This window comes from Conger conger, chromosome 12 (genome assembly GCF_963514075.1).
Source record: "Conger conger chromosome 12, fConCon1.1, whole genome shotgun sequence".
NCBI lineage: Eukaryota > Metazoa > Chordata > Actinopteri > Anguilliformes > Congridae > Conger > Conger conger.
The window spans coordinates 41,341,544-41,367,692 of NC_083771.1; the positions used below are offsets into that span (position 1 = coordinate 41,341,544).

At 40.7% G+C, this 26,149-nt stretch overlaps 1 protein-coding gene across 1 annotated transcript in view; it reads left to right on the forward strand.

Annotated features, from left to right (window-relative positions):
• The window catches only part of si:dkeyp-72a4.1 (uncharacterized protein LOC100148058 homolog), a 45,879-nt gene continuing 19,730 nt past the window's right edge, over positions 1 to 26,149 (forward strand). The window contains exons 1-2 of the mRNA XM_061262158.1: positions 1 to 128; positions 24,683 to 24,804. Coding sequence (XP_061118142.1) covers positions 101 to 128; positions 24,683 to 24,804 — 150 coding nt within the window. The 5' untranslated portion in view covers positions 1 to 100. The remainder of the gene's footprint in view (positions 129 to 24,682; positions 24,805 to 26,149) is intronic.

Below are 26,149 nucleotides of genomic sequence, written 5' to 3' on the forward strand. Positions count from 1 at the left end.
GTGGGGTGGCTAGCTGCGTCAGCAGCAGTTATCTTCTGTTTACAACAACAGTGTATAGAAGAGCATCTCTGAATGTACAGTGCATCAAACCTGGAAGTGGATGGACAGCCAGGTTCCATTCCTGTCAGGTAAGAAATACCCGAAATCATGTTTCCGGAAGCGTGCTTGAATCCATGCCATTCTGGCTGTTCTTTGATCTGATTGCGACCTCACAGCACTGGCAAACCCTTATAACCTGATCATTATTTAAGCTGGTACATTCTGGTTTATGTAGGCAAGGGTTTTATTGTTTCGCCTTAATAAACCCGATTCGTGAACAGCATTTGCCAATTGATTATTCCTGCAGTAACACAGTGGTAAAGCTTACTGAATTATGTGATATTCAAATTATTAATTGCAAAATGTTATTAATCTTGTCAATATAAACAGAACAGAAGCTAACAACTTTATGAAATATGCTTGCTCATATTTATTTTGTCTGCATGGTTCTGTCAGCAGTCAAATTGATCACAAGCTGGGAGCCACATACTTGCTAGGCCACATAGGCTTTCTATTAATGTCTGTGAATGTTTTTTTTTTCCCCTCCAGTTTACACACAACACGCGCACAGCAAAATAGGCTTAAATGTACAATAGGTCATTTCGGACTAACGGCCAAGAGAGGAATAGCAGCAACAAACACCTTCAAACCACAACACTGTTTATCCCTCCACTTTCTCTGTAAACACGCTGATGTAAAAACACCGCTAGCTGCGGAAATTAGAACCAATTTTCAACCAATGTTTGTATAGTTACACAGTGTTTTGATACAGTGTCCGGCTGTAAACTGTATATTTTGAAACCTGAATGTAAGGACAATAAACACAGGCAGAGGGTGTCAACCCGTCAGTACGCCTTTTTCAATGATAGGAAGGGATTTACAATGGTCTCGTAACAATGTTTTAACCCAAAAATCGTAGCCCATTTTGTGTAAGATGAATGATCATTACCGTTTTTAAAATAGGCCCCGTTTTGCTGCCCTGTGTGGTAGACCTATGAAAACACTTACCTAATTCCAACGGCCAAGTGTCTATTTTAGCCAATACATTCTTTATATTACCCTACTCTTATATTAGCTCACCTCTTCTTCTACAATACGCAAAAACATACAGGTAAGTGGCTAACACTGACATTAATAAATGAATAGCTTTTGTAATCATTTGTATTTAATGTATTTATGGGCGACTTTGAGGTAACGAGTTACAGCCGCTGGGCAGCGAACCAACGGCTTGAAATTCTGCATGATCTGTAGCACGCGCTTCCACTCACATCTCCGCAGCACCATGTCGCTGACCAGGCAGTTTTAACCGGCGTGGCGGTCGGGTTCGGCGCGCTTCATCCGCTAGATACTGCGGTGGGGGCTAGAACGTCCCTTTCATGTTTAATAATTGTGGTCGACCCGAGTGTCAGACATGTAATAAGGTAGCGAGCTTCTAATAGGGGCGTAATGTGCTACACGCAGTTGGGAGAAATAAAACAGAAAAGGCTGCCCTTGGTGAAAGCCGGGACGACGTGCGTTTCACTGTGCGGTAAAATAAGGAATGAATAAATAAGCTTGGGATAATTATACATCCCAGGCAACAAGTGCACGGATTCGAATATTCTCCACGAATGCATTTCGTCTGGTTCGTCTTGTTTTGTACTCATTTAAAATCCAACATCAAGAAGCTTACCGGTTCTTATATTAATATAATATAAATTATTAATGTCGTGCCAGTAATTTTCGTAAATAGCCTACTTAAACAGAACATATTTCACCCACAACAGCAGTCTAGTTATTGTGTTTCTGCACAAAAGTTACCGTGCCTTCATAAACAAATGGGTCGTAATAAAACCGCGCTCTCGTCGCGTCCTAAATAGATCCTTTCGTCCCAGTTTTCCCTTCGTCGAAGGAAGAAACTAGCATCGCAAACTTACTGCACATGCAGTGCGAACGCTGACAATATGTAGTCTGCAGCAGAAACGCTGCCGTTTCACCTGCCCTGGTAGCGCATAGAAACGGTTTGCAAAGCGACTCCTACGTTGTTTCATTGGAAGTAGCCTACCCAAAGTTTTCGTCTATTTTGGATACGCATCATGTCTATGGAATTAAACAAGGACTCTGGGGACAACATACTATTTTATTTGGCCCAAAGTCAGCACCAAGGATGGATAAGGGTGTCTGGTGAGTACTTTTCGATTTCGCCTTTAAAAGTTGAGCAGTTGCAGAAATAATTAAATTGAAATTATTTATCCCTGAAATGTTATGTGTATTTGATATATGTGTATTATGGACGATCCGATTAACCCTCCCTTAAACTAATGAATACTTGGGCTATAATTAAAATTCTACTAAGGACACAAGGCCAGCTGAAGGAGTCTGTGTGCATTGTCCTCCGGAATAATAAATATTTAAATAAATAAATAAATAAATAAATAAATAGATTAAATGCTGCGTTTTTCCTGTGTTTTGTTTGAGAAGCTGCTGGAAACCATCGTGTATATTTTCTAACTGTTAATTTCCTTTAAGCTAAATAAAACAAAATGTTTTATTATGTAACTTGAATTCACCGAGTTGAATTCATTGAGTTTTCTGAACTGACTAAACTACAAATCTGTGTTATCACTGAGGTGCCTTTTCAGTTTTTACTTGATTATTCTAAAGAAACCAAACACTGATTGCATGTTTCTTTCATGAGATCTTTATCATTTATTTGGTGATTTAGCTTTGTGGTCCTGTAAAATTCAACCTTAAGTAGACTTTGTGTCTGAAAGTTAAATGCAGTGCACTATGAAATCAATGCACAAATAACTTAGTACAGTAAATGGTAGGCATTTATATAGCGCCTTTGTCCAAAGCATTCATACACACACTCACGGCGATTGGCTGCCATGCAAGCCCCCGACCAGCTCGTCAGGAGCATTTGGGTGTTGGGTGTCTTGCTCAGGGACACTTCGACACAGCCCGGGCAGGGGATCGAACCGGCAACCCTCCAACTGCCAGACGACTGCTGTTACTACCTGAGCCATGTCGCCCCCAGTAGGTCATTTCTTGGTAGTTTATGTGTCTGCACAAATCCCATTAGTTAGACCCAGCCTGATTCTCTTACTTAATATGAAGAAATTACCAATACAAAACCATAGGCCGTAAGGTGTCAAGCTCATCAATGACACTTCCCAGGGGCCCTGGAGCGCAGTAAACAACAACAATATAGAGGTTAATAGGGTGGGTGATTGAGGGGGAAACAGAGAATGTCCAGGAGGAGATCAAGGAACACCACCTTGGCCAGGGGTGAGAGAATGAGAAGGAAGATAGGTAACAGCACCAGAAGACCAATACGTCATCCTGTTTATTTTCATCTTGTTTTTTGTTCATATTTTAATATTTATTTACTTAATAAGTGATTTTCAGCTTTGGAAGGCCGAGAACATATTGATTTTATTCAGTTGTTGTCCCCAATCTGTGGCTATGTGTGGCGAGGGCAGTGGTATCAGGGTGAGGTGAGAAGGGATTTGACAAATGGTTGTTTGATCCCATTAACACGTCATTATGCTGCATTGTGAGTTTTGGAGAGTGGACTGGCTGCATCTCCTCAGATGTCGGTACAAAGCATTAGGTTTGGAACATTGAGCCCTCTCTGAAAATAGTGTATCGATCAAGTCATCCATCTACTCAGAGGTGCCTGTAGAGTAACCTCCTGATCAATGAGGCACAGGAACACAGTACAGAGATGTGCCCTCCTGCTGTGAAAGATGCAACCTTTTGACAGGAAATAAAAAATCAATTCAAGTTTGTTACGGAAGTTGTGAAAGAACTTTGTAGAGGGCTTTTATGCAGATGACTGGATGACCGCAAAAAGTGTTGAGAAAATTCAATGTACACTCCAAATATAATTAATCGGCTGTTGTGAAGAGGTTCAGGATTCATACTTCTTATCAGGAGATTTAAAATTGTCTGTTGGGAATGGAAACATCCATTGTGTTCACTGAATTTCTGCACATTAACTTGTTACTGTATGAAAACACGAAACCAGAATTGTAATTGTAGCCCTGGGTCATGGAGTAGCCTCCTTACAGACTGGCTATAAAATTCATTACATATGAATAATAATTATTTTCCCTCCAATTCATACAAGTACATTGATTAATCAGCAACATCTGTACATCTGAATTAGTGCTTTCCTTTTTTATATAGCCATTTTTTTGTGTCAGTAACCATGTAATCACTAAGCTACGGTATGCAGCATTAGTGATTAATCTTTTCAGCCACTTTACTTTTTTTTTTTTACATCTCTTATGAGGGACCGATAATCAGGTGTGAGATTTGGTGCTTATGTTTCAGGGGCTAGGGGATAGGGGAGGGGGAGGATGAAGAGGAACAGGGATTTGGGATAAGCCACTTTAGGTTTGCGGTTGGTGCACTGCATAGATGAGCTTTGGGATGCTGTGGGATAAACATGAAAAGGGGCTGGTGAAAAGTGGATTCTCAGGAATCTCATGCATTGTGTAACATTTCCACGTTACAAGGTCTAGGTTTTTCCCAGGGAATTTACCCTCGACAGTCTTGAGTCCAAGTGCAAGAGATATCTGACCTAGCAATGGCCATGGATTCAATTACCATTTCTTCTTAACTTTGACAATTCATTTTATGCCTATTTCTTAAGCTTTATGTTCAGCAAACACTAAAATGTTCTGTCAACTTTGCTTGTGATGAAAAAAATGTATCTTGCATGTAGTTTTTGAGTAAAGTACAGGACATACATTTATTGAATTCAGGTTTAATATCAGTTTTGTCGGAAAATACAAAAATGCAATGTCAATAAGCTTCCAGATTTCTTATTTTAAAATCCACAGTTCATCAGTTTTTTTAAATAATTGAGTGAAGTATGATAGCAAATAAACGTATATAAAGTATATGGACTTTAAATGAATGTGACCAAAGGCAGGAGTATTGACAAACATAGCTGTCTGTGTGCTACCTCATCTTGAACACTCCAGCAAAGGTCATCAGAGAAAAATACCAGTACCAATACCTGGGTAGTAGGCTAACTGCCCAGGTGGAAATCTGAGAAAGCTGACCACAATAGCCTGTTGGTTCAAATCAATGATGCCAGGTGTCATGATCACAATATTTCCATCCCAGTGAGGACTCTCTTCTAATTTGGCCTCCATGATGGATTAGCAATGACAGGATTTTCAGTAGAGAGGTTTTTAATCAGGGAATATCCGGAGTGCTGTCAGATACTCTCTCACTCTGACATCTGTTCACAGTAGAATGAAGCTTCGCATGCACAACCAATGGTGCCAGTGCAGCCACTTCAATCTACTGAGGATGGAGGAAATTCATCAAGAATTTATTGCATCGGACTATTGCTCGAGTACCTTGTGTGGAGACATTGTAATTTTCGGGTGCAGGCAGTAGAAAAAATGCTTTATGTGTAAAAATCTTAGTACATAGAAAAGACAGCATAGTCTACCAATCACAAGCACTGAGTTCATCATATTTCGGTATAAGTCAGTATAAGTCTTTGAGACATATGGTGGCTGGCTTTACTGGGATATTGGTTTCCTGGTTCATTACATTACATTACATTAATGGCATTTGGCAGACGCTCTTATTCAGAGCGACGTACAACAAAGTGCATACCCATAACCAGGGACAAGTGCGCTGAAAGACCCTAGAGGGAAGTACAATTTCAACTGCTACCTGTACAACAAAGATAAGGACCAGGGCCTATTTGAATTTTTATTTTATTTTTTATTTTAAACGAACAAACAAACAAACAACGAAGCAAAAGTGACCAAACTTAACTAGCCAAACATTGCTTACCTAGCCAAACTAAAAATACCAATACACAAAAAGTAAATCACAGAAAGACAACAATTAAGGTTCACAGGGAGGTAGGGAGGGATGGGGACAGGTGCTGCTTGAAGAGGTGCGTCTTCAGTTTGTGCTTGAAGGTGGGAAGAGATTCTACAGTTCTGACCTCAACGGGGAGTTCATTCCACCACCGTGGAGCCAGAACAGACAGTAGTCGTGAGTGTGAGGTGGAAGTTCGGAGAGGGGGAGGTGCCAAGCGGCCTGTGGAGGCTGAACAAAGAGGTCTGGCAGGGGTGTAGGGTCTGATGATGTTTTGTAGGTAAGCTGGGGAAGACCCCTTAACTGCTTGGAAGGCTAGCACCAATGTTTTGAATTTGATGCGAGCCATGACAGGCAGCCAGTGGAGGGAAGTAAACACAGGGGTGACATGTGAGTATTTGGGAAGGTTGAAGACCAGACGAGCTGCTGCATTCTGGATAAGTTGGAGGGGTCTGATGGCGGATGCTGGGAGGCCAGCCAAGAGGGAATTGCAGTAGTCCAGGCGGGACAGAACCATCGCTTGGACCAGGAGCTGGGTCGAGTAGGGGGTGAGAAAGGGGTGGATTCTCCGTATGTTGTATAGGAAGAACCTGCATGACCGGGTCACTGCTGCAATGTTCTCGGAGAGGGTCAGTCTGCTGTCCATCACCATGCCAAGGTTCCTTGCACTGGGTGATGGCGTGAGTGTGGTATCCCCGAGGGAAATGGAGAGATCCAGATGGGGGAGAGGTATTAGCAAGGATGAATATCATTTCAGTCTTACCTGGGTTGAGCTTGGTTGTCCATCCAGCTCTGGATGTCACTCAGACAAGCAGAGATACGGGCTGAAACCTGTGTATCAGATAGTGGGAACAAGATGAAGAGTTGGGTATCGTCCGCATAGCAGTGGTAGGATAGCCCATGTGCAGTGATCACAGGGCCAAGGGAACGAGTGTAAAGAGAAAAAAGAAGTGGGCCTAGGACTGAGCCCTGGGGAACTCCTGTGGCAAGGGGCCGATGTGTCGATACCGTACCAGCCCAGGCAACCTGGAAGGAGCGACCAGAGAGATAGGACTCAATCCAGTCCAGGGCTGTGCCACAGATGCCCGTTGCTGACAGGGCGGACAGGAGGATTGAGTGATCCACAGTGTCGAAGGTGGCAGAGAGATCTAGAAAAATGAGGACAGAGGAGAGAGAGGCTGCTCGTGCGGCATGGAGCGACTCACTGACGGAGAGGAGCGCGGTCTCTGTCGAGTGGCCCAATCTGAAGCCAGACTGATGGGGGTCTAGCAGGTTGTTGTTAGAAAAGAAAGAAGAAAGTTGACTAGAAGCAGCTTGTTCTATGGTTTTAGAAAGAAAAGGAAGAAGAGATACGGGGCGGTAGTTCTGGATGATGGAGGGATCCAGAGTAGGCTTTTTTAGCAGTGGAGTGACGTGGGCCCTCTTGGAGGATGCTGGAAAACAGCCAGAAGACACAGTGAGGGGGGCGGTGGTTGTAAAGGATCTGCGGATGTCTATGACCTTTTCATCAAAAAAATCTGCAAAGTCATCAAGCAGCGAAGGAGGACTGAGGTGGAGGAGGCGGTGCGTTGAGGAGAGAGGAGAAAATAGAGAACAGTTTCCGGGGGTTAGAAGTGGAGTTCTGAATTTGTGTTTGATAGTATTTTGCTTTGGCGGCAGTGACAGCGGAAGAGAATGCCGCCAGGTTAACCTCTGAGATGGTTTGAATTTCCATTTTAAACTTTTACCTGTTGATGTCATTTAATGGGTTGAATATTTTGTACCGGGTCATTACTGGGAACTGTGGGCCATCTGCTCCACTGGCAGTCTCTGTTTGCTGTGTTCTCAGAAAGTTTACCCATCTGTCATTTTACCAAAGACTCAATTTGAGTCTTACCTTATTCTACTGTAAGACTGTAATAATTTCTCTTCTGGAGAAAATATAAGAGCATGCTGAAACAATCAAACTGGCAGATAACTGGTTATGCACACTGGGAGGTGGTTCAGTTCACAAGAAAATAGGTAAATTCACGGATGGATTGGCACTAGAAATATATAGTACATTGGTGGCTAAATAGTCAGCAAATTGTAACTAGAAAGTTGTTTTCTATTGAAACCATGCCATTTTTCTCTGTGTTAATTGTTGAGGGTTGAGTAGACTGAATGGGATTCTTTGGAGTACAAAAGACTGGTTGTTTCTGATACATGAGCAGGATTTCAGGAAATGCATTTCAAAGGAAAATGCAGAGGGATTTTAACGAACTGTACATTTGTGAGCTTGCTCAGCTAATTTGGATGCAATTTTTCATTGAGACTGGTGACGTCACTGTGCTGATATTAGCGACACATTTGCTGTCTGACATGCACTGTATATCATTCCAAAAACCACAAGTCATCGGTGACCTGTTTTCACTGCCAAGAGCATCGGAACTGTGTATCTGTGCAAACACAAGCTATTTTAAGGCCCTGCTTGATGGCACACTCAGCCCTTGATTTCACAAGTCTCCTACCCTCATATAGAAGGGTAATAGAATTGGGGTACTGAATTCTATCCATACTATAATTGTATCCATACTATCTATCCATACTATAATTGCACTTTGCAGACAATTTCTATTCTCATAATGTTAGCATGTTGTTACAGTAACTCTTGGAAGGTCCTTGAAAACCTTCTTAGATGCATCCCCGATCCAAGCGCTGGTATATCATAGATGAGGTGATTGTCAGGGCCAAGGATCGTGAAGATATCAAGATCACCAGACCCATGACCTGCACGGACAACTGCTGGCCAGACCACCGCCTCATTCGCTCCCTAATGACCATCAGGTGAATGCGGAAAAGGAGGACACAAATGAAACTCAGCTGCCAAAAATTCAACACTGAAAGCCTGGCGGACATAAACAGGGTGCAACATCTCTAGAACACCCTGCTTGAGAGTCTGAGAGTCTCCCAAAAGAATATCCTGAGGATATTGAGGAACATCCATCCATCCATCCATCCATTATCTTAACCCGCTTATCCTGAACAGGGTCGCAGGGTGGCTGGAGCCTATCCCAGCATACATTTGGCAAAATGCAGGAGTACACCCTGGACCCATATTATTCTCACTCAAAATGTGTCTATAATATTGACCTTCTGTTCAATGACAGGACAGCCATTCAGGACTCTATTTACATCCTTCTGACTTATGAAGTGCCCATTGATTGCACACCCATGACCCCCATGGACGTGGAAGAGCATAAGGGTTCGCAGTAGTTTCCAGATAACCACTCTTTAAAAGGCCTGAACCACGAGGTACAGCTTTTTAATTCCTGTTTCACTGTTCTTCATTTCGAACTCATCGTAATCTGTGTGCCGTTATGCAACTGGATAGAGCTTAAAGTACCCAAAATGCTGTGTTATAGACTCTGCACCTGTTAGTTGAGCTCTGTGGTCTGTCTGTGCTGTAACAGCAGAATCAGTTCTGTCAATAGGACATTTGTGAATATAATTTGTAATGTGTTATGGGCTGTGGCAAACTCATGGGATTTAACTTGACAAAAAAAATAACATAACTTTCCCAGTTGCCTTGTTCACAGAAAGGGATGCAGATAGTTCAACAGGGGCGATCACATAACTTTCAGTCTGTATATTGCTGACCGATGTACTGTAAGAGAAACCTAAGAAAAATATTATTATCACCAGTTAGCAACCACTTTCTCTGCTGCCTCTGAATCTGGAGGAGGGGGGGGGGTCTGGCTATATGCCTTGGTCAGCATGACTATTATGAATTTATTACAGGTGTATTATGAGTCTCATAATATCTCAAGCAAACACCTGTTAGCATTAGCAGCATCAAGTTTCAAGAGTCACCTCACGCAAACTTCCAGGAAGCACAGCTGAGAGATGGGTATAGGAAGTTAGATTTAAGCTACATATTTACATGTTTTCTCTTTGTGAAAAACATTCAGACATTCAGCTCTCAGGAAGAGTAACTTTTATTTTTGTTCACCATGTAGGCAGGGCTAACAGGGTAGCACAGCTCATAGTATAGGTCAGTGCATGTATTGTATACAGAGAGATGGAAAACAAAATTGAGTATGAAGTCCTGAAGTCCTCATTGTTGTTGCGTATGTAGATGTATGAATCGATGATGAAACACGTCAGTTGAAAATGTCATATGTATTAGTACTTACACGTGATGGTGCTGTTGCCAGTCTTCACAGGAATCAGTGATTGCATTTGAATGCTTTTAGTTGAATGTGAATGTTGCTGATTTACCAATGAGCACTCTGTTAAATTTAAAACAAAATATTTCTGGAAATAAAGATTAAGCACAACATGATTAAAGCATGATGAAGGATGTACCTTTCTTTTTTTCTGAAGATTCAACAGAATTCCAGTGGAAACGGATTACTAGAGATATATTAAAATCAGAAGTAGACCCTGCAGACTTCCTTGTCATCTGGTAAGCCAGCTGAAAGATGACTGAAGCCAAGCAATCAAAAATGATGTCATCAACAAATATTGCAATAGGATTACTACAAATAATATAATTATTGTCTTGCATATCCACCCTTGTCACAAGGGAGCAGTTTTGCTCACAGGCAAATCAAGTTATGTTTTTTGAATAATGTATTAGTAAGACAGTATTCTGATGAAAATGCAAACATGACACAAAATTATTGAATTATTTTGCACTATGTTGAAGGCATATTTCTTACACATACAGTGCAGTCCGTATGAATTGGGACAGTTGGTTCCATCTTGTTCTCTGTAGTCTAGCACATTGGATTTGAAATGAAACCATGAATGTGAGGTTACTGTGCAGACTGTCCCCTATAGTTTTACTGTTTTTGCATCCATATCAGGACAGGCCTGTTGGAATCACATCCCTTTCTATCCATAGTTTCTTTATTGTAGAAATGGATTTTGTTAAGTTTTGTGAGGTCTTTTTGGAATATTTTGTAATCACTCTTTCTTTAAGTTTATTTTCATTCTTTTGATGTCGTTGTCTCATTCGTTTAAGTCTCTGTTAAAATTATTATTTTGTGTTAATCAGTGTTTAAAAAAAGAAAAGAAAAATAATTTTAAAATGTAAAGAAATTTAAAAACCAATAAAACTACCTTTCTATCCATAGTCCACCCCCACCCCCATTTTAGGTGAACAGTTAGCTTCTCAGCATGCTTCCTTAGTCCTGCCTTTTGATTGCCTTTGGTGTCTGTTATTGGCATTTGTTAACATGGGGCCCATGACCCATGAGTCCCTGTCGTTGTGCCAATGACAGTCAAAGAACCCATTATGAGGCTGAGAAAAAATAAAACAATAATTAAAAAAAAAAGATATAGGCTAGATATAGATATAGATATAGGCTACACAATAGGCTTTCCAAAATACACAGTTTGGAACATCATTTCTAACATTCCGTCATTTCTAAGTCTACCGAACTCGCTGTAGAAATATGTATGTGATCAAGCTACGGTGTCTCTAGAGGATCACATGGGTCTCTCTGTGATTATATTTTCCTCAACCCATAATTAGTGTGATTGTATTTTAAAATAAAAATAGCTTCTATACATACATCCCATCTCCTTGGCAGGAATTTAGCTAGCATACTGTTCCACTAGTAACCACCAGATTTCATGAGAGGGGAATGAGAGTCTTCAGTAAGAATGCCTGTGTAGGAATGTGGCTGTCAATGATATGATCTTGTGTTTGCAGCCTTGTGTGGTGCTGCCTTATACGGTTCATCAGTCTGTTTGTAGAGGTCAACCAGCATGCCATTTGCTGTAGTGCTGCAATAACTGGGAATTCCCACTGGGGATATTGTTCGCGGTTTCAAGACAATGGTGTGATTAGTTTTATTTCATGTGTTTTTCCCATTTTATCTCAGTTTGGAAAGCCAAGTCATATTCATCATCATTCGTGATTATTTCAACACAGTTTGTTTATTAGCCCTACCTCAGTATCTTTTTTTAGTCTATCCTCGTTTTGATCTGATGCTGGAAGTAAACCTACATTAGAGCTGTGCAGATAATCAGTTAACCGAGTAACCATGGTAACATGCACCTATGATGATGAAAACCAATTAACTGTCGGTGAAGAAAGGTCATTCATGTGTGCATGTGATAGCAAGACACTAGTATACCTAAACTGGGCCGGTACTCACTGGTGCGTTTGGGCACTTGCTCTTTGGAGTACCTTATTTTCAGTTCCTAGTACAGTTTTGCCCCTATCTGGGCTGATAATCACTTCAGATTTTTTTCCCCATATGCATACGGTTTCTTCTTTATTGCATACCGCCACTTGTTAGTAGATAATGGTGTGCAAGCTAGATATTTACCACAATAAAGACTAGTTTTGGACTGCTGGTTTGTAGTTCCTAACTTTTAACATGAAGGCAAGCTCTTTGCTTTTTAAGAAATAATTCTGACAACAGCTGACATCTCCGGATACATTTATTCAATTTAGAATTCTGAGCGTATCCACTTGATGAATTGCTTGCAAAACACACTGTTTATGAAACTGGAATTCTGACAACAGCTGACACCTCCCCATACATTAATTGGATTTAGAATTCTCAGCATATCCACTTGATGTGATTTACAAACTGCTTATGAAACTGTAGATTATCTCAGAAAAAATTTCTGCATCAAGCACAGTATAGCTACAGTGCTATTCACAAGCGAAACAAAATAATGTTTAATTATGTTGGGTGGTAGGTTGGCATCAATAGCACAAAAGTAGATGATCATATTATTTTCCTCAAGTAGAAATGTGGCTGTTCAGAGTCATTTATTCAATGCTGTTGTTCTGTGAATTTATTTTACCTGACAAACCTTGTCATGCGTCACATTTTGGCAATGTCTTTTGCGATTTTTCACGTTTCATTTCAGTATCCATATCCACCAATCTTGACTTAAACTCCAATTTCAAAGTCCCATAATACGTTGAGATACTTACGTTGATAACAGGGATATCTGCTTTTGGAATTTATAAAATAATCAGAATATTTCTTTGAATTATCAGACATTTGCTTTATTTTATTTTGATCTTAAAATTCAATGCATTTACTTATTATAGTGGCCACTTTGTCTTGTTATCCCACTGTGTATATTTGTGATTGTGAATAAATATAAGCCACACAATCTTTCCTTGTATTGGCTCAATATCTTGGCCATATTTCTCTAAATATAAATATGTAGGGAAGTTAGCCTCATCATAGCCTCCGCTATATAAAAACAGATGTGAATGTAACCATTTGCATATTCTAATGGCTGGATCAGCATCTTGTTTATATAGTAGATCATTGAATATTTCGCTGGATTATAGCCGTGCTTTTTGTCCGTGTCATCGTCATTGTGCGTGGGCCTCTGTCATAGGCGCCGCGCTGTGATTTAATGCACATGTTTAATTCAGTGCCCTGTGCTATGACTGCCACTGTGTTGCCATATTTAACCTCGCTACACCAGGGCATTAAATGACCTGTGTGTAAAGAAGCGGCATGGCAGAATTCATTCTTGTCTTCTTTTTAGCATGGGATGCTGAATATTTACAGTGGGTATCTCTGGAGGTTGAGACGCACACACACACACACGCACGCGCGCACACACACACACGTACACGCGGGCTCAGACACATGCACGCGCGTGCATACATATGCATTGTTGTACATCCATACGCACAGACTTATGCGTGCATATAAGTATAAACAAACACACATGCACACGCACACATTCAAATGCATGCATGTGCATACATATGCATTATTGTACATCCATACGCACAGACTTATGCGTGCACATAAGTACAAACACACACGCGCGCATGGCACACACACACACACTCACACACTCTCTCACACACACACACACACACACACTCACACTCACACACTCTCACACACACACACACACACTCACACACTCACACACTCTCTCACACACACACACACACACTCTCTCTCACACACACGGCACACAGGCATGGTGAGGATGGTGAGGGAGCACAGGCTTAGCATTCTGCCGGCACAGCAAGGTTACGTGGAGGGGAAGGAAGAATAATGGCTAAACCCTGAATGTGTAACCGTGCACTAAAGGTGATTGCTTTCCGCCTCCATCCCCTCCCGCCCTGCCTCATTCCCTCTCCCTCCCTCGCTCACTCACTCCTCTGCTCTTGATTTCTTTAATATGTGTTAAACAGCTAACGTGCAGTGCGTCTCGCGTGCGGGTGCAGGCTAATATTGCCCCCCGTGATGAAACGGGCATCACTCAGCTGTCGGACCACGCGCACTTTGCTGCTCTGGCACCTTCGTTAAAGCACACGCACGCACACACACACGCACACACACACACACACACACACATGCACGGAGCCTGAAAGGAAATGCAGAAGCAGGAGAGCATGTCTTCTGATTCCATGACAGGTAAATAGCCTCTGTTTTTCTCCCTTCTGCTTTCATCATTTCATCCTCTCCTCTCTCCGTCTGTGTGTGTGTGTGTGTGTGTGTGTGTGTGATGCTCAAGGCTTTCAGGAGCACTGTAATCTAAGTCGTTGGTCCGGAGAAGAGGAGTGAGTTCAGTTGTGTTGCACAGTAAAACGGACTACCATGCAGCAGGGTGGATAAACTGACTGACAGTAAAACAAATCGCTCCCTTCAAGCCTGCTTATAGAGCCTGTGTTTATCAGCTTGTTGTTATGTTTTCTATATGCTTTTGTCTGATTTCTATCTTGCAATGGAACGCATTTACTTAATCAAGTTTTGTTTAGGAGCATTTGCTCTCAGGGGCATTTGAAAACCTTGCTAGCAGCCTACACATTAAAGGGAATATGCAGAAAAAATCTAAAGTAAATACTATTCTCATTGCTTGTTGAAAGTGGGTTTATGGGTTGCCAGTGGTTACGCTATTAAATGTCTTGCAGAACACTGTCTGAATCGCACCAGGCATTGCTTGCACTACATAGCTGCATCTTCTGAACACGGACAAAGAAATTAACATAGAAATGTGAATTATGCACAAGGCTGGTCACAGGATTGAATAGGAATTAATTGTGCTTTCTGCTGTAATTCTTTGCAGAATGCTTCTCTGTTTCTCTTTTGTTAAAGTTAGTTTTCACAAGTGGAAAAGCCAGCTGTAAGCAGACTCTTCAACATACTTTCTGGGCTGAAGGAATTTATCTTCATTAATAGCAGGATAATTAATTAATTGCTGGATAATTAGTTAATAGCTGGATAATTATAATTAATGAATAGCTGGATAATTATCCCATGTCAATCTAAGAGCCATCCAGATATCTTTGACACGTATCTTCACGAATAATGTTCAACTCACATTTAATTAGGCAATAAGTACATTTCTTTCTGGGCATCAATTTTACTTAACTATGCTTTCATGTGTTTAAAGATTTGTATTTTCTTAAAAGTAGTTTTAGCACTGTGAATACTTTTTAATTTAGTAAAATTGAGGTGAATTAATGTTTAATAACAGGAGCAACTTTGTGCATTTGTGGCAGTTTAAATTTTTTCCTGTTTGACATGATTTGCTTGAGAATCAGGTGCATTTCCCAGGAAGCAGCTGTTCAAATCCAGTGTGCACCTTCTGTGGAACAGTATGCTAGCTAATCTCAATTCATTTTGCAATGCACTGTGTACAGCCTTAATTTCATGTTCTACTAATTACTCTCATACTAGTCCTCCATTCATGCTATGGATTCAGTCTTGCTTGTTGCAAAGGGGCTAGTGACAGTAATTAAGACATGTTGGTCCTGAAATGTGAGTCCTGGCAGTTGTCAATTCCTAGCGTCTGCGAACATCTTCAGTCTTTCCGAGCAGTCTAAACCGTCTATTTGTCCCTCTATATCCCATGACCTAACTTAGGGTTAAGGAGTGAGCATAGGTAAGGGAATCTAGATAATAATTTCCCCTCAATACTAAAGTCGAAGTTGTTTTAACTGCCTGTATGAGTTGCATCATCCCCAGCAATGTGTCAAATCCACCTGTGTAATGGTGAACAGCAGCAATTTCACGGCCCGATTCTCACATAAGCTCAGATGAAAAGGTAGGAGCTTCCAGTATTTATGCCCTGCCTTTAACACTTGAGCTATTGTGTGGGGGTGTCACTCTGCTAGACCGTTTTATATTTTCATATTTGTGTTTTATAATAACTTAGTGCGGTTATTATAAAGGTTCTGGAGTAGATAAAGCAGCATTCTCTTTGGCAACTCCATACCCCACTTTGCTCAATCTGAAATAGAGGCAGTAGTCTGCTGTGGCAAGATACAGGAATGATTAGTAGAATCAAAATGGTAATAACACAGATCTGATTATATTTGGTTATATTTTATTGGTATTTATTGCTTTAAACCTGGGGTATCCAATCTTATCTGAAAAGGTTTGAAATGGGTTGTTTTATACCAGCTCTACAACACCAGATTCAACGAATTAACCAATCATGGTCTTCAATGAAGGCTCTGACAAGTAAAATCAGATGTATTAGTGCTGGGCTTAAATCAGAATCTGCACCCACATCTGCCCTTTTCCAAAGATTAGACACTCCTGCCTTAAGCCCTCACAAAGACTGTGGATGACATTAAGGATTGTTTAATACATTTAGTTGGCATAACACATTTGTCTTATGTCGTAAGTTATGCTCTTTACATTAAATTAAGCATTTAAGCCTGGAATATGTTTTGGTATCATGGGGCAGACATGGCTATAATAATAACACACTTTTTTCACCTTGGCTGTGGAACAAGGAGTATCTAGACCAGTAATGGATGCCTGTCTGTTTTGACTCTGGCATACTCAGGTCATAGGCCTTGCAGCTCAGTGAGCTCACTGCAGGGCAGTGTCTGCTAAATCTGCCATTTCACGTCCACAACATCCCGGGGCAGTGACACAGGGCATGTCTGTGTCATCCCATATCGATTTGAAGATCTTCCTCCTGACCCATAATGCCATACACTGTCAGGCCCCACTAGGCAGCAGTGACCTTGACTTCTTATCACTTTCTCGGCAGCATATCATTTCTGAAGCCTCACCAAAGTTTGAGGGTGTATGGCCCGTGGTTCCTTCACTTTTCTTAGCACGGCTTTGGATTTACAAGTTATGAAACAGAATTGTGAAATGCCAAAGAACTACGCTTTTTCTAATGCACCTGCGCAGCATGAATCTGGAGCAAAAATGAATCCGCCTGCTATGACACAAATGCATTTTCATTTCATTGTTTCAACATTATGTGATTTCAGCTATCTGCATTTTATCTAATAGATGTACTGTAAGCAATTTACAGTTGCTTGTTTATTGTCTTTGGGGAAAGCAGATTTAAAAATCACATAAAATGAAAATAGAATGATAACTGGTGTTGTCACCAAACCCATAATAGCTGATATATATATATATATATATATATATATATATATATATATATATATATATATAAAAAATAACTTTAATAGCAGTAAATGAACAAGTGAAAAGTATCTCATTCCAAGTTCTAGAATTTAGATGGTGGGTTCCATAAAGTTGAAGTGAATATTCTTTTTACAGATATGAATCACAATACAAAATGAATAGGGACACAAGCATCTCCTTTTGAACCAAAACATAGCAAACATCAGTCAATGGCTTTTGATAAATAATTCTTCTTAAACTTATCATGAAAAAATATGACATTGTATATATATATATATATACATATATATATTTTTTTTTACATTTGTTTGAAAGTCAGGACTTCTGAAAGCTGACTCAGAATGATAGAAATGACAGTCTCCATCTTGAGGTGTCATTATATTCGGCCTCCTTTAGCACGTTGTACACTTTCAGTAAACGGTGGATTAAACGGCGTAGAGACACTGTAGACGGGCCCCAGAAAAGGCTTAGAATGCTGCATTAGGCACGTCTTTGGCCAATCAGCCCACAGCCTGTGTATGGTTTCTGTGACATGAGCCGTGAGCCATGAGTTAGTAGTAGGAGTATTTGGTGTGTACCAAAATGAATGAGAGTTGATACTCTGAAATGATATACTCCCTTTAAACCTTGTCTACGTTGCTAGTGGTGCTGTGCAAAAGTACCATAGTTTTAAATAATCTACCAGACTTGAAAGCGACACAAGTAGCATTTTGCTATTGTTGACACCTAAGCCTAAAAAGAACTAAAAACATTTAGAAGAAGAATATCTGCATTTTTGAATTTTGTTGCAGCGTTTATCTTCCAAGATAAACCACAAGGGCCGTGTTTCCTCATTTTCTGCTCTCTGTTCTGCTTTTGAAGTTGAGATCTTAATGGGATTTGTCCATTAGGAATATCTCTAAAGTAAGTATGTGTGCACTGATGTGTGTGAGTGTGCGTGCACAGGTGCTTATGTGTGTGTGTGTGTGTGTGTGTGTGCGCGGTATGTGGAGTTAAAATTTGCAGCATAAACTATTTGTGTGAAGCCATCTGTTTGCTACTGGGCCTGTTGGAGAAATATGGACATTCTGCGTGGTGATTGGCTAATGGGCTCTGAGCCTGAGAGCCTCAAGTCTCTCCAGGTGCTATGGCCATTCTAGCTAAGTGTATGTACGTGTGTGTGTGTGTGTGTGTGTGTGTGTGTCACCCTAGCCTGTCTATGTGCAGGTGGAGCAAACAGGTGCTACCAGCCTGCACCAGTCTGGCACCAGGTTTTTAGGTCAAGGACCCCTTTGTGAGGATACATATCATCTTTATTCATGATTTACTGAGGAGTCAAAAGAGCAAGTTTGGTTTGTTGCTTGCTTGACTAACATAAATTCAGCATAAATAAAATGAATAAAATAAAACAAATTCATTATCAACCGGAACAAGGTTTCAAACTCTTCCTTCTGCCAAAGATACACATCTCCAGGGGCGCTGGAGTGCACTGGATCACTCAGTTGCATGAGAAAATGTATCTCACGCTGCTTAGGGCTTTGGTGGTGGGTAATTAAAATGCAGGGACACTGCTGGGGACTGAGCTGCTTCACATCTCTCTCTGTGTAGTGCAGCGTGTTTGTCCTGTCTGGGCACAGTGATGGGAGAGCGGCTGAAAGACACGGCCTGTTGTTCTCTCTCCCTCCGTGTCAGGGGCGTGAATACTGCACACTCTGCTGTGGAATGACTGGACTCGTACTGAAATGTCTGATAGTTTTGTCCGGGAGCGGGAAAATGGGGCTTCTTCTTATCGGAGGCTGTCTGCTCTCTGGTTCACTAAAGAGAAAAGTCACAGTTCTCTCTGAGAATTTGCATTGCGGTGCTATTTCTGTTCTGTTAAAGGGGACAGAATGATTTGAGAAAATGGCATATGTGGAGAAATAATTGAGTGAAATCACTGAGCTTGAATGTTGCTTGGGAGGCAGTTCCTCCTCACTAATTAAGACCTCATCATCTAGTGTCTAGCCTTCCACGCTCATACCAGTAATTAAAAACTCCCAGTAAATGGCAGATTGCATTCCATTATCAAGTATATGACTCGTTACAAAAAAACGGATTCTGCTGGAATGTCACATTTTTTTACAGTTTTTCAATTTATTGATTTGATTTACTTCAGGAAACTAGTATTCATATTTCTCATAGATGCGCTCTAATGTCCTGGACACTTCAGATACATATTATCCTTCTGCTGAATATGACACAGTACACTGTATATCTGCCTTCGGAGAAGAATATCAGAAATATGAACGCTACCGGGCATGGTCATGAATCTAAAAGCAGGTCAGCCCCTGATTTCCAGTGTGAGATTTATGTATAAACAGGGTGAGTGTTATAGTGGGAGGGAAACGGAGCGCACACACGCACCCTTCTCCCTGAACATATGGCTGTCTGGTGATAAGGAGTCTTGTGTGGCAGGTCCATTAAGTAATCTTCTGTTTGATGTGGTCAGGTTGGGGTTTGTGGGATGCGGCTGAGAAAACGAGTCCGACTGTTGGACCGCATTTTAGAGAATAGAAAAGACGATGCGATTGGGTCTTTTACACGATTCTGCGCTTGTGAATGTAAGGCCAGAACTGATTTTGAGGCGCTGTCATCGCCCATTTTAATTTGTCCTAATATTTGCTCTGATTTTCAGACTCACATGGTTTTGTCCCAATAGTACGCTTTCTCCTCTAAGTGTGTCAGACATGGTTTTTAGATGGCTGCATAATTTGGGGGTAGACTATTTGAAAGATTAGGTCAATGCATTTAGAATGGGCTGAACTACATTATAGTCCAGTGTAAATACTGGGGAGAAAAGTAGGTTTCTGCTAAGAGACCGACCAACGCCCCTTCTCTGTAACTCATTGGCTAGGGGGAGCCAGAAATCCTTTTGAAAAACACCTGTTAAAAGAAGTATTGATCACTTTCTTTATTGTCAGTCTTGTTAATTCGGTCAGAGTATAGATTTTTTCTGCTCTTTTTAGGTGAATTTGTATAGCTTTAAAGTCAGGACACAAATAAAGGCAGCATAATTAAAACCTTCAACTTAAAAACGGCAATCCTCATAAATCCGGAAAACCCTATCGTATATGGCTCACCTCCTGCAAAACCAAATAAACTAAATGTTGACATTCATTTGAATAGTATTGACTTTTTTTCAACCATTAACTTGCAGCAATGAAAATCTGTATTGATGAGTGCAAATCTCTCTGGGACGGCTGTTATCTTGTGTCTTTTCAATTGCCTACGTACGCTTCGCCATGGTTACCTTTTATCTTATTACTTCCCACACGTGACATAGGAAATTGGCATTGGAAATGTAAATACAGTGTCATCGTTGGCTGATAATGCCATAAATCAGGCATGTATGGTTTACTGTTCTAATGGCGTATATACAGTACATTCGATTCCTTATACTCAGAGCCATCTTCTTGGTTTATCGTATTTTAAAAAAACAACAACTTAAAATGAATATAATTCATGTATACAGTGCAGTCTATAAGTATTTGGACAGTAGTACAATTTCAGTTATTTTGGCTCTTGAAATTAAATAATGAATATGAGGTTAACGTGCAAAGTGTCGCCTTTAATTTGAGGGCATTTTCATCCATATTGGGTGATCTGTGTAAGTGTATCCATTTTTATACATAGTTATACATAGGTCAAATGTCAAAAGGCTTCTCAGAAGTTTCAAATTAGTCAAATTAGGTGTGTTCAGTCGCTTCCTTACTGCAGGCATAAGGAGGACCACAGTTGTGCCAATGAAAGTCAAGGAAGCTTTTATGAGGCTGAGAAATAAGGGGGGGGGGGGATCTGCAACATAGGCCAAATAATAGGCTTACTGAAACAAACTGTCACCTGCTAAACTAATGCTGTGCTGTTTCATGTTGTATGTATGTATACAAAGCCTGCAACATTGCCAATAACCTCCAGCCCATGCCACACCGCAGTTGCGGCTGAGCATTATTGATTGGTCCGTGGAAACAAATTTACCCCCACTTTGCGTCGGGTCCCAGCATATGAGAAGAAACACGAGGGGGACCTTTGTCAGCAGTTCCTCAGCGCTTTCTCCACGAGACCGTTCGGATAGTTGGCTATAATGTAGAACAACCCAGAGTGCAGTGCGGTTTATCAAAAAACAGCATGCTTCTAATATATGTGGATTTACTTTGAACACGGGTGTAGCATAAAATTCTATGTGTTGTGCAAATTCAGTCTGTTTGGGTCCCTCTTCCAAAAGGGAGGGACGGCAGTTCTGCTAAGAGGCCCCCGGCTGTGCCTTGAAACCAGGGCTGAACATTATTTAAATATATTGTGAATTATAAGCATTTCATTGAAATGCCAACTAGTAAATTGGCACAAATGATCCTTTTTCAAGTGTTAGAGTGCTGTAATTGAATATGATGCTTTGTCAGCACAACTTTGCCATTAAGTACTGTATACTTTTTTATAGTAGCTTAATTTTGTTATTCATCTCTGCATATGTTTTGGAAAAGATAACCATGGGAGAGTCTGTTCTTTAGCTCGAAGGGCCCACCATGTTGCTAAGGAGTTTTTCATGCCTCAAAGGGAATACACTCACTGATCACTTTATTAGGTAGACCTGTACACCAGCTTATTAATGCAAATATTTAATCGGCCAATCAGCCAACTAAATAAAATAATAAAAGGCAGACATGGCCAGCTGTTGAAGTCAGAATGAGGAAGAAACGCACTGTTAATGAGAGGTCAGAGGATAATGGCCAGACTGGTCGAAGCTGACATGAAGGTGACAGTAAAACAAAGAACCACGCATTACAACAGTGGTATGCAGAAGAGCTCTCTCTCTCTGAACACACAACATGTCAAACCTCTACAACAGCAGAAGACTAAGTTTAAAGTGCTCACTGAGTGTAAATAACTACACTGTAATTGCCATTATCATTGGGATCTGTTAGCACATGTACATTTCTATTTGCATTCCTATTTATGCATTTCAGGTACAAATAGCTATATATTCCACGTAGCTTGCTAGCTAGATGTGGGCCAGTGTGAATGCAGCAGCAATCCCTCTCATTGATGTATAGCTCTCTGATCAAGAGGCTTCTTCATTATGGACGTAATGCATATTCCAGTGTTCTTATTCACATTTGCTCACAAGAGTTCATTTTGACATCATCATGCCAATTGATACAGTTCAAAATGGGGTTAAACCTATTGGTGATTGTGTATTGGAACATAGCCTAGCTAGTTCACATTTTTGTTAAATTATTTTTTTTTTCATGTATTTTTCTTGGTTCTGTATAATTTTAGGCACATTGATTTCCAGTCTTGGAGGTAATTTGTTTCCAGCAGGTCACTGAGCTTTGATTTCTGAGGCTGGCTTGATTTAGTGCAGTGCTAAACTGTGCGAGTATTTATGAGTCTATTCATAACCCAGAGACTGATTTGTGCATATTATTATTTTCCCTCTCCAATGTAATAGATTCTGAACAGCTTACAGGTCATGTGATCCGGTGACAGACAGATTTTTGAATTGGCTTTGAGTTTTATTCTATTTAACGGAGCAGAGGCTCACACTGGAACCAAAGCTGGTTTTTGAGCCCCGGTGTTCACTCAAACCGCGCGACTTCAGTCCAGCCGCTGAGAGGCTTATGATGGATCGGCCATCTTCACTGCTCCCTGAGAACGGACTGCTGTACCTGGCCACAGGGGCGCTACGATCAAAGACACGGCACAGACAGGCAGAACGATCTGAGGCCCACACGTATAGCTTTCTTGTTTTTGAGCTTTTCATGTCATCTTGGATCTTTCGATTTGTGTTCCATACTGTAAGTTAAAAAAAAAAGGTGTTCGTAGTACGTATATTTTAATGTCAAAGTGCTATTTTTCCAAGCTGTTCGTCAGACGATTTCCAACGTTACATGACGTATGTTTTTGCTAAATTACCGTGACCTTTGGGCTCTGGGAGCAGGGTTAAGTACATCACTGCTCTTCGCAAACATTTTGTGACCGTTTTAGATAGTAAAACCAGGAAGAGAAAGCTGATGCATGTGGGCCTTCAAGGTGCAAATCCTTCATTTTCCCTGCTTTTCTTCCTGTGTGAAAAACACTGAATGAAGCAGCCAGTCACTGTGACGCAATTTGTGCATGTAAATTGTGCATGTTAATGGACTGAATTTATAAAGCGTTTTTATCCAAAGCGCTTTACAATTAATGCCTCAATCATTCACCCATTCACACACCAATGGTGAAAGGCTGCCATGCAAGACGCCAAGCAGCATGTTTGTGTTACTTTGGGAGGCACATATTTTCACAATATATGGAGACTTGTTGCCGAGAAGTGGCCTATTTCACTCGATAACTGTCTATTGGTGCTGTGCGCATCTGACTTCCGTGGCCTATTTTTCACTGAGCAATGTGTTTGCTCTTTAAAGAATGAAAGTGTAGAGTGCACAGAGATAAATCTGAAATCAGGTTGCCATAGAGGAAAAGCAGCACTGCCAATAATGGGGATTTCTACCCCACATAAGTTCATACTGTTTGTTCAGTGTTTAAGGCCTCGGGTTTATTTATGTGTATTTAAACATGGCTGCATGTTTACACAAATATCCCATTAAAAGCTCTGTTAAACATCATATACACCGCGTAACATTATGTCAAAGCAGGCAGGCAAGTTTCGAGAAAGAGAAATGTTATATTCACCAGGATAAGCATCATCCAGTTTCATAGTTAACAGTAATGGCTGAGTTTAAAAAAACAATTTGGTTCAAATGCAATCCACATCATAACTTTAACAATACAGCAATCATACTTTTTCGGAGTCTTGACATGGCAATATCATTGGTGTGCAGATTCCAGAAGAATGAAACTTAAGGAACAGAAATGTTGGGTTATCATTCAGAAGTGCTCTTATGTCCCTCTCAGGGTTCTTGTCATCCAGGACCACCAATGTCTGATTCACTACAGAAAAACTCTTTAATTTGAGGTCATATTTAGCCTAACTGTTTTAGCATGTAAAACTATTCACCAAGTGTATACTTCCTTTACCTGAGCTGTCACTCCCTCCTAAATGTAGTGGTTTGACCCTCTCAAATCCAATCGAAAGGAGCTTTGATTATACAGTACAATAAAGTAATGTACTACCTTCCTTTCCTTTATGATCATTTTGAAATCTCTGACCTCCTATGGGTGTATGCAGTATGCTACCTTTGAAAATGCACCTATGGATTTGTCAAGAAACAATTCACTGCTACCTTTCCAAAGTGAATTTTGTTACATATCTTCATTTTGTCATTTTGTCATTTTGTTAGCTCTATCAACGCTAAACTCTACCAGTTCCTGTGATATAACATGTTAACATGTTTTTCTATTTTGTTATATTTAATAGAAGCATTATATCCTCTCACATTAACAAATATGTATTTCTTTTGTCTTTTGTTTAAATATTGCAGACATGAAGGGCCACCCAACCCACTGGATCTCCTGTGGTCACCCGTTTACTGAGCGAACGGTATGGAACCCCAAGTTCTGCATAGTTACTGACTGTCAGCTGCTTTTACTGGACAAAGAAGAGGTATTTACTCCCAAAGTGTGTGCGTCAGGCTTGGCTGTGTCCAGGAAGACACGGTGTGCTACTGAAGAGGTGGGGTGCTGGGGACTTTAAAGTGTTGCATTGCAGAGATGAAACCTCCTTCAGAAAGTGTGACTGCTCCCACTAGTCACCATTAGTGTGGTTTCCACTGTAAGAATCTGAACAAAGGGGAACGGCAACCAGAGCCCATGAATCAAAAAGCTGGCAGAATTCATGCTCATGTTTCCATTGCATTATTTATCAAAGAGCTTCTACCTGTCGCCTGGCCCAGCCAATCCCACCAGTTGCCTGCTCATAGTTTGCTAACTGTATGAAGTCTATACGAGTCTCTAGCATTTGCCAACATATTGTATTAACTATGAGCACATACTATAATAGATTATCGGCTTGCTAGGCACAATTTGGGGTAGGACCAAGTGTTTCTTTCACTTTTACGTGATGTCTGGCCTGACAACAGGTGTGAACACACTGCTCACAATCCTCTTTCCTCTGCAGGTATAAACTTCTTCCTGCATTGTTTTCATTGCGCCAGACAGAAAGCACATTGTAATTGCAGCTGGGACCAGAAGTTGAGGGTTCTGGTTTGTACTGTATCCGACAGCGCTCAAAGCACTGGAAGTAGAGAGCACTAAAGGTGTTGTCCCAGTGGGCGCTAACAGTACGATGTATTTGGTAGTCTAGCTTTTCTGTGAGTTCATGGCCAAAACAAAGCATAAAGCTGAGGCAGACAGAGTGCATTGTGGTCTGCCCTTTCCCTCTGGGGGATTATAACATTTTATTTTTACTGCATTAACTTTTACTGCATTTAGCTTCAGGCTCCCTTTGGCTTCTCTCTGGCTACTGTGGTGTTCATGACATGACATGCCAGTTTGTGGCATCAGTGTCAGACCCTCAGAGGTAAAGATCAAGGCAATGGACTGAGAAATTAGCTGAGCCAAGCTTAAACCTTTAAATGTATATATTTCTTCTTCCTATTTTTTTCCTACCAACCCAAGCCTTCTCTCTCTCTGTCTTTTCTTGCTCTGCTGTTATTTTGTCTTCCTTTGCCTCATTTCCCTTCTTTTTATTCCTCACAAATAGCCTTTTTCCTTTTTCATTATTTATTTTTCAAGGTAGTGAAACAAATCTACCATCAGAGCATTGCCTGTGTAGTAGTTTATCATAGTGACAGATTGGCGCACAACTATCTTTTTTTTTCTATTTTAACTTCACCAGAAAGTATGTAATACAGCTTACCATACATTGTATCTGGGAGTTGGACCAAAAAAATCAGTTAACTGAAAACTTGAAGAATTACAAAACTTATGGACATAATGTTTTGGAGCAA